Genomic DNA, 15,486 nt, shown 5'->3' on the forward strand with positions numbered 1-15,486 from the left:
ACGAAATTTCACGAAATTCCATTAACATCTACTTTAAAAATAGGGAATGCAAGAAGCCGAACTGAGGTATAGCGGGTATTCCTTCACTGGCGTAATTATGCATTTCACATACCTGCCTTATGATGTAACATTTTTGTTTCCCTACAGCAAAGGATGGTGATTACTGGAGGCTGCTTGTACCAGGAAACTATAAACTTACAGCCTCAGCTCCAGGCTATCTGGCGATAACAAAGAAAGTGGCTGTTCCTTATAGCCCTGCTGTTGGAGTAAGTAATCATAACAACAGCTAAGATTTATTAAGTACTTAACATGTGCCGGGCATAATTAAGTAACTTATATTCAATCTTCATAATAACCGTATGAGGTAGGTACCATTATTATCCCCATTTAACATATGAGAAAACTGAATCTTAGGAAAGTTAAGTGATTTGATCAAGGGCTCATTTGTTGATTTAATACCGCTCATTGTGAAGCTCTGTTATTCTCTCTCATTTTTCAAAGAGATCCACAAGAAATTTAAATAAAACCTGAAAAATTAAACTTTTTTTTTTATTTTGCGACATTGATTTCAATCTATATGATTGAATTCTGTGGCATTCATCTTTTTATCTCTAAAACCTAGTACAATACTTTATACACAATGAGTATTTGGAAAAATAAATGATGCCTGCAAGATAATTTCAGGCATTAACTAAACATTTATTAAGCACATACTATGAGCATTAACTAACACCACATTACATTTAAGTAGAGACCATTTATTTTTCTAGGAAAGTAATAGGCATGAGACCAAAACTTCTCTTAGAACAGGATTTTACTACTGTCTTTGTATTACATTACCGGAACCATGTAACGACTTCCAGGGTTTACAATCAAACGGCTTACTTGAAAAGAAGTTATTGTACTTTTGTTTATGCGCCCAAAGTTTGGAGTATCAATGCTTGGGTTTTGCAAACAAAACATCTTGAGTTTTTAACTGGTGCTTTGGTTTTGATTGTGTATTTGTGCACATTTGGCTGTAAATGTATTAAAATTGGAAGGTGAATCTGGACAAATGAATCCTGGAAAAAAGTAGCCTCAGAAACAGGTTGTGAAAGTTTCAACTATTTTGATCCTTAACCTTTTTAGCATGTGTTACTTCAAGGAGGTGGTGAGGGTCATCATGTTCCTAAATAACGAGCAGTTTAAGTGTCTAAATCAAGGGACTCTAGGTTCCATCTGTAATGGGGGCATAGATATCTAGAGGGCTGGAGGAATATCGGGGATGGGGGCTGCATGTTTTGAATTTCCTTAATGCAGAAGTGTATGGATTCTTCATGAACCTGATGAGGCCACCCAGTTCCCAAGGGGGGTTGAGTTCTTGGGCCTCTGGGTCTGTGGTGGTTTGGAGATGTGTGCTGCCATCAGTTTCTTTAGCAGATTCGAAGTTCTGGAGAGTGGAACCTTGTGGTTTGGGGTGGCAGGACACCGAACTGCATTCTCCCACGTTCCTTTAGCTGTTAGAAAATTCAAGGTTGACAGGAGAAGCTCGCTGAATATTTAAAGGCAGAACATTAATTATAAATTATATCTTTTTACTGGGAAAAAAGACTGCCTTTAAGTAACCTGTCTTTAAATAATCTACTTTTAAATAATCCTATTAGATCAAGGCACATTTCAAACATAATATCTTTTGATTTTTTTTTTCCACTGAAAGTATCTTTTATCTCGAGAGATATTTTAGGATATATTTTAATTTGGGTAGCTAGATTGAGCTTATCCTATAAGCTCTAAAACTGCTTTTATTATTATTATTATTATTATTATTTTTTTTTTAATTTCAGCTTTTAAAAGTACATATGCACTTTGATAACAATATATTCCTGATTTTCACTTCTAGGTTGATTTTGAACTGGAATCATTTTCTGAAAGGAAAGAAGAGGAAAAGGAAGAATTGATGGAATGGTGGAAAATGATGTCAGAAACTTTAAATTTTTAAAAAGGCTTCTAATTAGCTGCTTTTATTCTCTCTCTCTAATGTAGTATGATGTAATGTGGCCATTTTCTGTTAGATTTTGTGCAGTTAATATTTAACACTGACTTATTTTTTAATCATTTAAATATTAATAGAAAGTACTTAAATAATTAGACTCTTAGGTAAAAATGTAATAACTTGGGCTCTTTCTTCTCTTATATAACATTCATTTTCCTACATATATTTCACAAAGGATTGTAGAAAAGATTTAAATGATCTTGCCATCTTAGACTTAAATGCAATATTCACGTTACTTACAATACAGAACTTTCAGAGTAATTCTAGCTTTTAAAAATTAATGAAGTCCTTTTAATGTAATTGGTGACAATGTTACATAATGAATGCCATTGAAAAGATCAACAGCTATAGCTTGGAGTTGTGAGCACGATCCTGAAAGACTTAAATAGTTCAGTATAAACTGTCATTTGTCTCTTGTGCTGACTAGCTATATAAGCATGATTTTGTTAATGCATTTTTGATGGGAAGAAAATGTAAATGTTTAGCAAGAGGTTTTATGAAGGGAATGGAAATTGACCTCTTGCTTGTACACAGAAGGGCTGTGCTGCCATATCATTCAGCCTGTTAGCACTACTTCAAAGTTTAGGGTTTTCTCTTGGTTGTAAATTTGCCCAGAATTGCATTCTAAATGAATAAAGATATAAAAAAAAAAAAACCACACATATGTATCCCCATGGTATGCGTTTTAATTCTCTGATTTTTAGTCTAGAATTGTAGTCTCATGATAAAAATGTATTCCCTTGATAGTGGCCTCTTATTTGTTCATCCTCTATATTTTTAAATTTATTAACTGACTGCTGTATGCCAAGCACAGTGGAAGTTCTATGCATATTATTGTGATGGACAAAAGGCTTATATTATACTATATTAGACCCAGTCTTATGTAAGACTGGGTATTATATTATATTATATTATAGACCTGGTATTATATTATATTATACTATGTTATATTATATTATGACCTGGTCTTATAGTAAAATAAGACCGGGTCTTAATATTAATTTTTGCTCCAAAAGATGCCTTAGAGCTGATGATCCGGTTAGGTCTTATTTTCGGGGAAACAGGGTATAAGCCCAGACCTAAGATATGAATAGATGTGAACAATGCAGAGTGACTGAGTGTAGGGGTGTTGTGTGTGTGTGTGTGTTGGTATATTGATCAATGTTCCAGGTACAGGATTTTGTTCTTTGTTTGTTTTTCTAAATATTGTTAACTGTTGTAATAATAATAGGCTTCCAAATATATAATAGCTTAGGCACAGTAGAAGTATATGTCTTACTCAGGTACCTGTACTGGGCAGAAGACAAAAAGATGAGCTGGCTTTTCCCCACACAGTCATTCTGGGACCCATTCTGACAGAAGATGTGCCATCTTCCACATGTGGCCACCAAAGTTGTATGGTGGTCATCTCCACTGCAGACAATGGGAAAGAGGAAAGTTCATAGAGGAGTATGTGTGGGATGTCCTTAGGGACCACGCCTGGAAGTGTAATATATTCTGCTCACATCACATTACCTGGAATTGTACTCCCTGGCTACAATAAGTGCAATGGAGTCTGGGAGATGGAGTCTAGCAGTACACCTAGGTGGGTGACGAGAATGTGGTCTTTAGTGAGCATCTAACAGTCTCTGTCAGACAAAAGGACAGCAGGTGCAAAGGCATCGGGGAGGAGAAAACATGGCTTGTTGCTGGACTAAAAGCAGGACAGAATGACTGAGACAGAGATGTGGGAGGTGGGGAGTAAAGGCCAGGAAAATAAACAGGGACAACATCATGTAGGACATTATGGACCAGAATTGAAAATTTAAGATTTTATTTTTAGAATCACTGAATATTCTTAAACTAGGAAAGGACATGATCTAATTTATGTTTTAAAGGTCATTCTGGCTGCTGTGTAAAGAGTAGAAGCAGGAGTAGAATCTAGTTATGAAGCGGGAGTCCAGAAGAGCAATGACTTTGATCAGGTGGTGGCAGTCGAAATGAGAAGAGGTGTGTAGGTTTGTGATATATTTCAGAGGTACATTTGACAGGAATTGGTGAGAGATTACATGTGGGTGATGAGGGAGAGGCCGGTGTCAAAGATGACATCATGTTCCTAACTCAAGCAAATGGGTACATGCATGTAGCATATTGGAGAAGCAGCGGATTGGAAAAGGGGAGAAGAAAACATTTTCAGTATAGGAGATGTGAAGCTTGAGATGCCTATGCTTGTGAGATATACAAGTGGAGGTGTTGAGTGTTATGGTTGGTAATGCTATGTGTGACGCTCTAAAGGAAGCCTGGGGCTGGAAATAGAAATTTGCATATAATTGACATATAAATAAGGAGACTATATTATTTAATTATCCAAACTGTAACAGTTTGGAGAATGAAAAGGGAATGACTAATTTTGCCAGCACACTAGGTATAATCCAGAACTATCTGGGGCATGCTTGGCGTAGGGTTACCTACGTGAAGATGGTATTTAAAGTTGTGGGAATATATAAAATCCCCTAGGAGGAACCCATAGAGTTAGAAGAAAAATATCAGGAGTAAGCTCTGCGGAACTTCAGAATTTGCTCCTTGAAGTTTATGTAAGATAGGATAAGCCAGACTATCCTATCTTATATAAGGGTTGTAAGAAGCAACGCTAAATCTTGGTGGTTTAACTTAACAGTAATTTATGTTTCATGAAAAGTCTGTAGGTCCATGTAACTCTCCAGGAAATTTGTCTTAACATGTAGTGACTCAATAGCGCAGAATGTTTCAGACTTGTGGCTTTGCTGTCTCAACATAAGGTTTCCTCCGTCTCTTGTCTTGGTCGCAGGAAGACTACCTGAAGTCACTTCCGTCCACAGCTCATTGGCCAGAGCTAGGCACACAGCTTTGTTTAACCACAATTTTTGGTGAGCAACACTGTCACCACCATAGTCTTCCCTTTTGGTCTCCAACATAACTTTGCTGCCCCTTTTTTTTCAAACATAGTTTTCACTTAATTTCTACACAGGGGAAGCAACTTAAAGTCATACCAACTCAAGGCTTTGATACCAAATGAAGTTTGGGATTTTGAGTGATCCCATAGTAGCCTCTATATCAGGTCTGCCTATGGCCACTCTTGCTCCAGAAACCTACGAACTAAAAAGGCAGGTTGTATGCATTCCTCACACCCAACATATAATGGTAGAATAAAGTCAAGACAATGCCAGTAAACACTGCGTTTGGAACGGTGATGAACAGGAGGTGCACAGCACTCACTGGTCTGCAGCAATCCTGAAATCTTGCCAAGCAGATACTTTATAGGCCTCCTCTACTGGGGATGGAGAATGTTCCTAGTTTCAGAATTGATTCTATACTCCGGAAAGTGCTTCCTTCTCTCATCGTTCTCCATGGTCATGGCCTTGCCCTTTTGAACTCCTTGTCTCTCATTCACTCAGGACGTAGGTTACCAGAGGCCCCACCTGGCAGGGCTGCCCCATCTGGAACATGAGACCTCTGCAGTCACTGCAGAAGAGGAAAAGTGAGACCAAAGAACCAAGGACAGACTTTTCATTTCTTTAGCCTGCAGGTGAGACCTATCAGCTCTGCTCATAATTCAGTGGCTAGGACTAATCACCTGGTCTCACCTAACTGAACAGGGTGCGGCAAATATAGGCAAGGGCAAGTAGAATGTATGTCTAAGACCAAGTCAACTACTCAGTCAGTGGTTGGAAGGAAGGTGTTAGTTCCATGTAATCTTGTCCTTGCGACCATTTGTGATTATGATACAGGTTCCAAACGTTCCCACTGTCCTGGTCATGCTCTTAGTCTGCTCTGATTTTATTTAATGAAGGGTGTAGAATTGAGTACTATTGAGAAGGAAACTCCTTTCATTTGGTCAATGTTTCCGGGTCGAAGGACTTCCCCTGGAATAAGACTCTTGGCTTCTAGTCCCACCCCTGACTGACTCCTTCCTACAGCGAAGTCAGGTGATGGCAGGTAAGCTAAGTTTTAGGTGATCACAGGTGAGCTAATTGGGTGGAACAACTCTATAAAAGGACTGTCAGCTTCCTCTTCCCCCAACCTTCCTTGCCCCAGGCAGAAGCAGCTTCAAAATCTCCCGTGGGCGCTGAGGTAGGCCTTGGGGCTGTGTGCTGGGATGGTGAAAGGGCTTGTGGGTAGTTGATTTTAATGAAATAATGCACTTATTTTGAACTTTGCTCCCTGCCTCCCCCATTGTCAATGAAAATTAGACATATTACTACGGAAGGAATAGCTATTCTCAACTCACATTTTGATTTTCAATTCTTCACATAAACGAAGATAAACATTACTTGCAGAAAGGGAAATACAAACCTTGATATTCATATTTTATTTATACAACTTCTGAAATCTCTCCATCATTTTACGTTGTGGGAGGCTTAAAACCCATCATTTGTTTCAACATATGACGCAAGTTCTCTTCTCACAGTTCTCATAAGGATTGTCTTCTGTGGTTAGGACTGGCTGGCATTTGGAGTTTCTGCCTCGGAAATGTCAAGATGTCTGTTCTTTTAGTTCTAACCTTGTAAATACACTACATCCTAGTTTTGCTTTTCTTAAGTAAACATTATTTTAGGTACTTACAAATATACTGTTTCTTTCACCCTTTATTTCTCTCTACTAGACATCCTGTGAGTCAACTCAATTAGAACATGGGTTTCTAGTGTAGTACATACTTGAGTTCCATGTGATTAATTAAAAATCAATGCAAAATTCACTGAGAGTCAGTGTTTTAAAAAACCAGGGCAAAGATTTGGTTTAGCTGGGTTAAGTAAGGGTCATCCGCGCAACCTGAGCTGATACTGGATGTGGTCTGCAATGCCTCCAAAAAGGAAAATCACCTTGATGGAACTTATTGGAAATTTCCATGATGCCACAGGCCACAGGCTGGTTTTGTAGGTTGCGGTACTTTCTTCTACTGCTTCTAGTTTTTAACCTATCTTAACTTCTTGTAGTATTCCATCCCCTTCCTTTTCTTCATTCTCTTCTTTTGGAGATTCATTTAGCAGTTACTAACTGCTCGCTCTGTGGTCTCTACCACCGCTGTGGTTTCTGGCCATGGCCAACATTGTTGTAATCACCACCACTACTATCACCATCATCGTCACCACTATTGAGCATATATCTTGTGTACACCCCAAGCCTGGCACCTGGAATGCAGTCATTTGAAATCCACTTATAACATGGTAAGATAGGAAGTGTTGCAGCATTCTTACTTAACAGATGAAGAAACAGACTCAGAATTACAATTCCTTGCTTCACACAGCTAGTAAGTGGCAGACCAAGATGAAAACTCCTCTCTTCCTGACCTCAGGTCCATCCTGTTTCCACTTTACCTCACTTCTTTAGCATGCTCTGGAAAGCCTTGTATTCTTTCAATTCATATATTTGTTTTATATTTTTTTGACTACTTCACATATGCTGATTGCTATACTTTGGGTTCTGGGCAGTATTTATTACCTATTCTGAAAGAAGGCCCTTTGAAGATAATTTAAAAACACTTTTCAGTCATAGGAATGGCTGATGTCATTAATGGCTAATGTAGCTAAAATTCAATTGACTGACAGTAGCAAGTGTTGTCAAGGATGTATAGCAAGTGAAACTTTCATTCGTTGATGACAGAAGTATAAATTGTTTTAACCACTTTGGAAAACTGTTTGGCAATATCTACTGAAGCTAAAGATATGTCACCCCACTGACCCAGCAGTTCCATGCCTAGGTTTATTCCCAGGAGAAATGAGAACATGCCCACAGTAAGACTTGCACCAGAACAGTCACAGCAGCTTTATTCATAACAGCTAAACCTGGAAAGAACCCAAATGTCCATAAGCAGAATAGATTTTTAAAATTCTGGTATATTCAGATGATGGACTATTACACAGCAATTTTTTAAATGATACTACGACAAAGATACATTTCATGGACATTGTATTAAGTGAAAAAAACAGACACAAGAGGGCATACTGTGTGGTTTCATTTCTATGAGCAAGTAAAACAAATGTATGGTGATTACTGGTTACCTCTAGGGATGGGGTAACCAGAATACTGGTTACCTCTAGGGATGGGGCTCATTGAGTGGGGTAGGGCCCACGGGAACCTTCGGGAGATAAAATATTTTATATCTTGATGTGGTTGGTACAGACATACATAAAATTCACTAAGATTTATGAACTTTTACATATGTTTGTTATACTCAGCAAAAAGAATTTTCAAAACACAAAAACAGAACCCTGTGAGAACAGCTAAAAACCATTAAGAAGTGCATCTTTTTCGTGTAACAAGATCTCCAGAAACAAACAGTCCAGGGCTGGTGCAGACACACAAAGACACAAACTAGGGAACCAGAATGGTTGTGACTTCTGGCCACACTCTCATGGTCACAGGATGGCTCCTCGTGTCTGCTGGTACAAACGGCAAGTAGAGGGACTGGCTAAATGAAACCACTTCTTTCCAACATCGTTCCCAGGAGTCACATCCAACAACTTCTCACACTAACCAGAACTGGGGGACATGGCCTCCCCTAACTGCCAGGACTGGGAGATGGAGGTTTTTTTACAGTGTACATTACCAATCTGAACAAAACCCCTAGGTTCTATTGTAATGAAGAAGGTGCAGTTTGGGTACGTAACTAGCAGGATGCACCATACTAGACCTAAAAGCAAATCTCAAAAGAAAATACCTAGGATTCAATGACACAAAAACCACATACTCTGCTCAAAATGTAATTAAATTAGAAATTAGCAACAAAAAGGCAACTAAAAAACACCCAGATACATGCAGGAACTTTCCAGAATGACAGAAATGTTCTGTATCTTGAGTGGGGTGTTGGTTGCGTATATGTATACATCTGTCAAACTCATCCAACTCGTACGATTTATGTACTCCACTGTAAGTAATTATACCTCTACAAAAACATAACCATATACAGTTATTTAAAAATCTAATACCAAATAAGTCATGTGTCAAAGATTTAGTGATAATGGAAACTAAGACAATATTTAGAATCAAACGAACATGAAATTACATTAAAACATGTGATGTAGCTAAACGAGTACTATGAGAGATGATTATAGGCCCGAATGTTTCTCTTTCCAAATTGCAAGTTAATTAGCAAGGGGCCCACCATACGAGTGGGACACTGATAAAGGCAGGACACCATTCCTAACGTTCTCTGTCCTGGCGTGACTCCTCTTGTGCACGGTGAGTGAAGAGCTGTGTCTGAAGGCTTTCTCACACTGATTACATTCATAGGGTTTCCCTGCACTGTGCGTTCTCATGTGTACCATGAGGTATGAAGACTGACCGAAGGCTCGCCCGCATTCCTGACACACGTAGGGCTTCTTACCGGTGTGGGTCCTCGCATGTTTTCTGAGGGATGCGGGCTCACTAAAGGCTCGCCCACACTCCTGGCACGCAAAGGGCTTCTCTCCTGTGTGGTTTCGCATGTGACTCTTGAGGGTTGAGAGACGGCTCAACACCTGACCACAAGTCGTGCACTCATGAAGTTTCTCCCCTGTGTGTATCCTGCTGTGCATGTTCAGGTGGTTGCTCGTCCGGAAGGGCTTCCCACACTGGTTACATTCGTATGGTTTCTCTCTGGTGTGAGTTCGCAGATGCCTAGTCAGTGACGAGTGCTCCCTGAAGGCTTTCCCGCACTGACTGCACTCAAAGGGCTTCTCGCCGGTGTGAGTTCTCATATGGCTCCTCAGAGAGGACGGCTGATTAAAAGCCTTCCCACAGTCCTTACATTCGTAGGGCTTCTCACCCGTGTGGTTTCTCTGGTGCAAAATCAGGTTAAAGTTCCTTGTGAAGGTTTTCCCACACTGACGACATTTAAAGGGTTTCTCTCCCGTGTGAGTTCTCATGTGGCGCCGCAGGTTCGTGGAGTATTTGAAGGCATGCCTACATTCCTGACATTCAAAGTACTTCTCTGAGGTATGAGTCTTCTCTGAGATATGGGTCTTCTCGTGCCTGAGAAGGTCGGAGCTGTATCTGAAGGATTTTTCACATTTGTCACATGCATAGGTTTTATCCCCACTACGGATCTTCTCATGCACCAGTAGGTGAGTGGTCTGGAACAAGGATTTCCCATTCTCTTGGCATGCATACGGGGTGCCTCCAGCATGAATTTTCTCATACTGGAAAAGTTGTTTGATGCTGTTAAAAGGCTTCTCAAGTTCATCATATCTGTGGAGCTTTTCTCCACTCAGAGGTTGCTCCTGTCAATTGAGGAAAATGTAAAGACCAAAGACTTTATTACAGCCACAGACATTCACCCCCAGGTGAGTTGACATTTCTACAGCTGAAGCCTTTCCCCTTTCCCCGTGTCTGGACCATTTCTACCCTAAGTGGATGCACTGCCACAAAGAAGTATCATTTTCATTACTTGCATGGGCTTCTTAGATAAAGTCTTTTAATGAATAGTTTAAGGCTAAAATAAGTTCCAAATGCACAATCTATGTCACACTTATGAAAACGGTTAGTGGTGGGAACTCTGTGAAGACACGTCTTGATCTACGTTTCAAGTTTTTCCTCACTTCACAGACTCTCTCCCAAGAAACTGCTTTCTCCTAGGTGAGCACCCGCTGCTTTAAATCTTTCTTTGGCCTCTTGTACTGTTTTTCTAACCAACAGCAATCCCATACTTTTCCTACTAGAGAGGACCAAGAATAATCCTTGTGTACCGTACCCTTTTCATGCCAATGGACGGTATCTCTGCAAAAATATCTTGGTTAAGAATTAACTCTTGAGTTTGAAGTTGAGGTTCTGCAATTAAGAGGGGAAAAAAAATTAAGCATGCAAAGAAGGAAACTGCAGGACCAAGGTAACCAAAAAAGTAAGCTTGGCATATGTGGATTTTTTTAAAAAAATACTGATCTTAAATATGGGAAGAAATTGTGAAAAGCAGGAATGCATCAGAGTAAAGGATAATTTTAAGATATTTGGTTATGTGAGGAGCGATGTAATCACGGGAAAAAGGATAGAAGTAGCAGATAATTTACGAAGAAAAGATTCAATGAAGACTGGGACTGATGTTGAGAGAAAGTATTAACAAGAACAGGTAAAAGGGATCAACTATATGGTGATGGAAAGAGAACTGACTCTGGGTGGTGAACACACAATGTGATAGATGATGTAATACAGAATTGTACACCTGAAACTTATGTGACTTTATTAACCACTGTCACCCCAATAAACTTTAATGAAAAATAAAATTTAAATAAATAGAAAAATAAGGACCTATAGTGAGGAGGAACTGGATGAAATATACACATGGAAATGCTAAATGTGAAGAGGAGGTAGGATAAATCATTCTACGAAACCAGAGTAAAGTATTAGAGATAAAAAGGAAAGAAGGTGGAACTTACTAAGGGATATCAACCAAACAGCCTTCTCTGTTAAAGGCGTTGAAAGTGTTTCCCTTTCTGATGCTTTCCAAATCTAACATTCATCTTACCAATCAGAGCTGGCGCTCTCCCAATCTGCGTGGGGCTCACCTAGACAGGCTCCTGGGAAGATTCCTCTCCTGGTGGTCCACAGCTCTTCGCTTTGCTCCAAATGGGAAAACGTACTGGGTTTGCATAGTTGATCTCCTGCTCGTGGAGAAAGACTCATGGTATGAACAGACTGCACCTGCCATGAAACCAGGGCTCCTATTCTTTAGACTTTAGGGGCGCTAGGGATGGGAGCAGTGAAACAAGTATGCCTAAATTTTGATGGGCACGGCAGAGCTCTTTCATTAAGGAACCAAAGTACAAGCTCCCTCACAGGGTCCCAGAGGACACTAGAACATTCCAGTCCCCAAAACCTAGGGCCTAGCTCAGGAACACATTTGAGAAGCCCAAAAGCAGCAGACAGATCTTCATTTCTAGAAGTCACTAGACTAAAAGCACCATGAAGGCAGGATTCATCTGTCTTTTCACCTGTTTCCAAACCAGCACAGTTCCAGGAACGCATACATGCTGCGTAAGTGGATGGATGAAGCGAGGAGGCCAGCCTTACCCACAGAGGCCAGGTTCCTGTAGTTCTCCAGCATCACGTCTCTGTACAGGCTTCTCTGGGCAGAGTCCAGAAACATCCATTCTTCTGGGGTGAAGAGCACAGCCACATCTGCGAAGGTGACTGGTTCCTACAATGCACACCCATTACGACTCAGCCAGGGGCCACCCCTGCCAATACACAAGAGGATGGTGGGGGGCTGGCAGGCCTGGGGAATGGACACCTTGTGCAGAGGACTTTCAGACGGGGCTCTGAGGCACCTCAGAATCTACCCCTTGGCTCAGGCCTCAGACTAAAACTCCTCTCTACCCTTCCCTCCCTGAGGGACAGCATCCAGAGGCGTGGCATCAAAGGACCTTAACTTCATGACAGGACTTAGCTATTGACAGCTAGCCAGGAAGCCCTCCAGCCCCAGGCCACAGCAGACCTGAGCAGGCAAGTGACAGGCAAGAGAGAAATATTTGGTAAATGACAACTGTTTGCTCCAGGGGGCCATGAAGGATATGAGACGAGGACAGCTCACATCCTTGCTTTGTTTTCCCTCCTGACGCTCAGCAGAACACAGCACTCAACAGGTTGGGGAAGGTCTGACTGCGAGGTTGGGGTCATTGCCTGGCCTGTCCCCCACCCCTGCTAGAGGCCCAGTGTCTGGATGCCTGGAGACCCACCCTGTGGAGTCGAGAAGCTCCAGGCCATGGGAAGGGGACAAGGCGGCAAAGCAAGAAAGAAGAGCAAGAAGGATTTCTTACTTACCTGTACACAGGTGGTCAGCACCCCAGGATCTTCCTCTACACTCTCCTCCTGGAGCCACGCAGGGTCCTGGGCAGGCAGAGCTAGAGGAGAAGGTGGGGAGCTGTGAGGCCCAGTAAGCCATTCGCAGGACCAAAGACTGCCCACTCTGATTGTGAGTGCCCACACGTGCACACACACATATGCACACACTCACAGGGACACACAGGTGCCCACACCCGCCTCCTTCCTGGTCTCGTAGAAGCTCCTCTTCCATCATGCCTCTGGCTGGCAACCCCACGTCCCAGACCTTCCTCTTCTCTTCTCCCTCAGTACTCTCTGCCTCAGCTGGCAACCTGCCCCTCTGGGCGTCAATTCCCACCTCTACCAAAACCCTAGGCTGACTCACATCTGAACTCCAGACCCACACACCCAACCATCGGCTCCAGTATCTCCACCTACCTATCTAGCGGAACAGGAATGGAATATCCAGCATGAGCTAGAGGGCGGGGCTGCCGCCAGGCAGGCAGAGAACAGAGCCTCGAGATAGGATTCTTCTCAGGCCTTGAACTTGCACAGGTGGGTTTCTAATTTGCTTGGGACCCAGGACCTCTTTTTCCCCTCCCTTTGGGAACAGAAAGGTCTGCCCTATGCCTGTCCCACCATTGTATTCTGGAAGCAAAATCCTTGTTTTCTGGTTTCACAGCTTCACAGATGGAGAATTTTGCCCCCAAGATGGACCTTCCCCAAGTTTCACCCATACCTGATTTGAATGATTTACATAATGAAATTTGGGACTTTCTGAGTTGATGAGATTTTGGACTTAGAGTTAATGCTGAAATGGGTGAAAACTTTGGGGATGCTGAGATCACCTGAATGTATTTTGCATGTGGGTAGGACATAAACTGGTGAGTGGGGCGGGGGGCAGAGGGCAGACTGTTAGGGGTTGAATTGTGTTCCCCCTCAGAACGTGAGCTTATTTGGAAATAGGGTTTTTGCAGATGTAATTAGTTAAGATGAAGTGAGGCAAGGAAGGATTCTGGTTCCCTCCAGACCTCACCCACGCGCCTTTTCCCTTGGTTGATTTTGCTTTGTATCCTTTCCCTGTAACAAACCATGGCCACGCGCACAGCTCTATGCTGCCTTCTATGAGCCACCAAACCTGGGAGTGGTCTTAGGGAACCCTGCCACACTGACTCCACACTCACCCCAAGTCTAGGCCGCCACCATTCCATTCCTAACCGCCTTCACCCACCACTCATGTCCTCCCTGAAGTCCATCTTCGTCCCAGGTGCTGCAAGGCTGTTAGAACCACAGGTGCATGGCACCACTGACCTACATGCACCCCTGGCTCCTGGTAGCCTAGGAGATGGCCTGGTTCTTTTCCCACACTTCCAGGCCCTGCATGGTCTGGAGTCCACTTGCTCTCCAGTCAGCTCACACCACTCTCCACTTCCCTCTGCTCCCTGCCCACAGCCCTCTGGCCCCTTGAGGGATTTTACAGATGCTGTTCCTAGGCCGGAGATCCGCTCTCCAAACCTTCTCCAAACAGCCCTACATCTGGCCAAGCTAAATGGTACCGTAATTATGATCTAATCCAGTGCTTGTTCCCCAGGAGATATGTGACAATGTCTGGTGTCTTAGTTGACCAGCTCAGGCTGCCATCACAAAATACCACAGACTAGTGGGCAATAAAACAACAGAAATCTATTTTCTTACAGTTCTGGAGGCTGTAAGTCTAAGATCAGGATGCCAGCATGCTCCACGTCTGGTGAGAACCCTCTTTTTGGCCTGTAGATGGCAACCTTCTCACTATGTCCTCACATGACACCAGTTCTACTAGGTCAGGCTCCACCCTTATGACGTCATTTAATCCTAATCACCTCCTTAAAGGACCAATGTCCAATACAATTGCACGGGAGGTTAGGGCTTCAACATATGAAGGGGGAAGCACAGTCCATAGCACCAGGAGACTTTTTGGTTATCAAGATTGGGGGGAAGGGGGCGGTTATAGGCTGAACTGTGTCCCTCCAAAAATTTGTATATTTAAGTCCTAATCCCAGTATCTCAGAATATAACTGCAATTGGATACAGGGTCTTTAAAGAGGTAATTAAATTAAAATGAGGTCATTATCGTGGGCCCTAATCCAATATGACTGGTGTTCTTATAAGAAAAGGAAATTTGGACAGACACGTACAGAGGGAAAACAAAGACGACAGCTGTCCACAAGCCAAGGAGAGAGGCCTGGAACAGATCACGGCCCTCAGAGGAAACCAACCACGCCCACACCCTGATCTCAGACTTCAGGCCCGCAAAACTGTGAGAAAACAAATTTCTGTTGTTTAAGCGGCCTGGTCTGTGGTACTTTGTTATGGCAGCCCTAGCAAACTAATACAGCGGAGGTGCTACCGTGTTTCCCCGAGAATAAGACCTAGCCGGACAATCAGCTCTAATGCGTCTTTTGGAAGAAAAATTAATATAAGACCCGGTCTTGTTTTACTATAAGACTGGGTAAAATATAATATAATACCGGGTCTTATATTAATTTTTGCTCCAAAAGACGCATTAGAGCTGATTGTCTGGCTAGGTCTCATTTTCGGGGAAACGGGGTCCTGGCATCCAGTGGATGGAGGCCTGAGACGCTGCTAACCAGACAGAGCATGGCCTCACAACACAGAATGATCTGGCCCCAACGTCAGTAGCACTGCAGTTGAGAAACCTTGGTCTA

At 42.3% G+C, this 15,486-nt stretch overlaps 2 protein-coding genes across 2 annotated transcripts in view; one reads left to right on the forward strand and one right to left on the reverse strand.

The window, feature by feature from the left end:
* CPE (carboxypeptidase E) overlaps positions 1-2,696 on the forward strand; it is a 94,143-nt gene extending 91,447 nt beyond the window's left edge. The window contains exons 8-9 of the mRNA XM_033135094.1: positions 148-266; positions 1,880-2,696. Of these exons, the coding sequence (XP_032990985.1) occupies positions 148-266; positions 1,880-1,978 (218 nt within the window). The 3' untranslated portion in view covers positions 1,979-2,696. The remainder of the gene's footprint in view (positions 1-147; positions 267-1,879) is intronic.
* A 5,112-nt stretch (positions 2,697-7,808) lies between these two features.
* LOC117037930 (zinc finger protein 333) overlaps positions 7,809-15,486 on the reverse strand; it is a 1,118,586-nt gene continuing 1,110,908 nt past the window's right edge. The window contains exons 9-13 of the mRNA XM_033134468.1: positions 12,782-12,861; positions 12,032-12,158; positions 11,527-11,622; positions 10,719-10,795; positions 7,809-10,248 (exon numbers count right to left, since the gene is read on the reverse strand). Coding sequence (XP_032990359.1) covers positions 9,133-10,248; positions 10,719-10,795; positions 11,527-11,622; positions 12,032-12,158; positions 12,782-12,861 — 1,496 coding nt within the window. The 3' untranslated portion in view covers positions 7,809-9,132. The remainder of the gene's footprint in view (positions 10,249-10,718; positions 10,796-11,526; positions 11,623-12,031; positions 12,159-12,781; positions 12,862-15,486) is intronic.

Source organism: Rhinolophus ferrumequinum, chromosome 18 (assembly GCF_004115265.2).
Source record: "Rhinolophus ferrumequinum isolate MPI-CBG mRhiFer1 chromosome 18, mRhiFer1_v1.p, whole genome shotgun sequence".
Taxonomy (NCBI): domain Eukaryota; kingdom Metazoa; phylum Chordata; class Mammalia; order Chiroptera; family Rhinolophidae; genus Rhinolophus; species Rhinolophus ferrumequinum.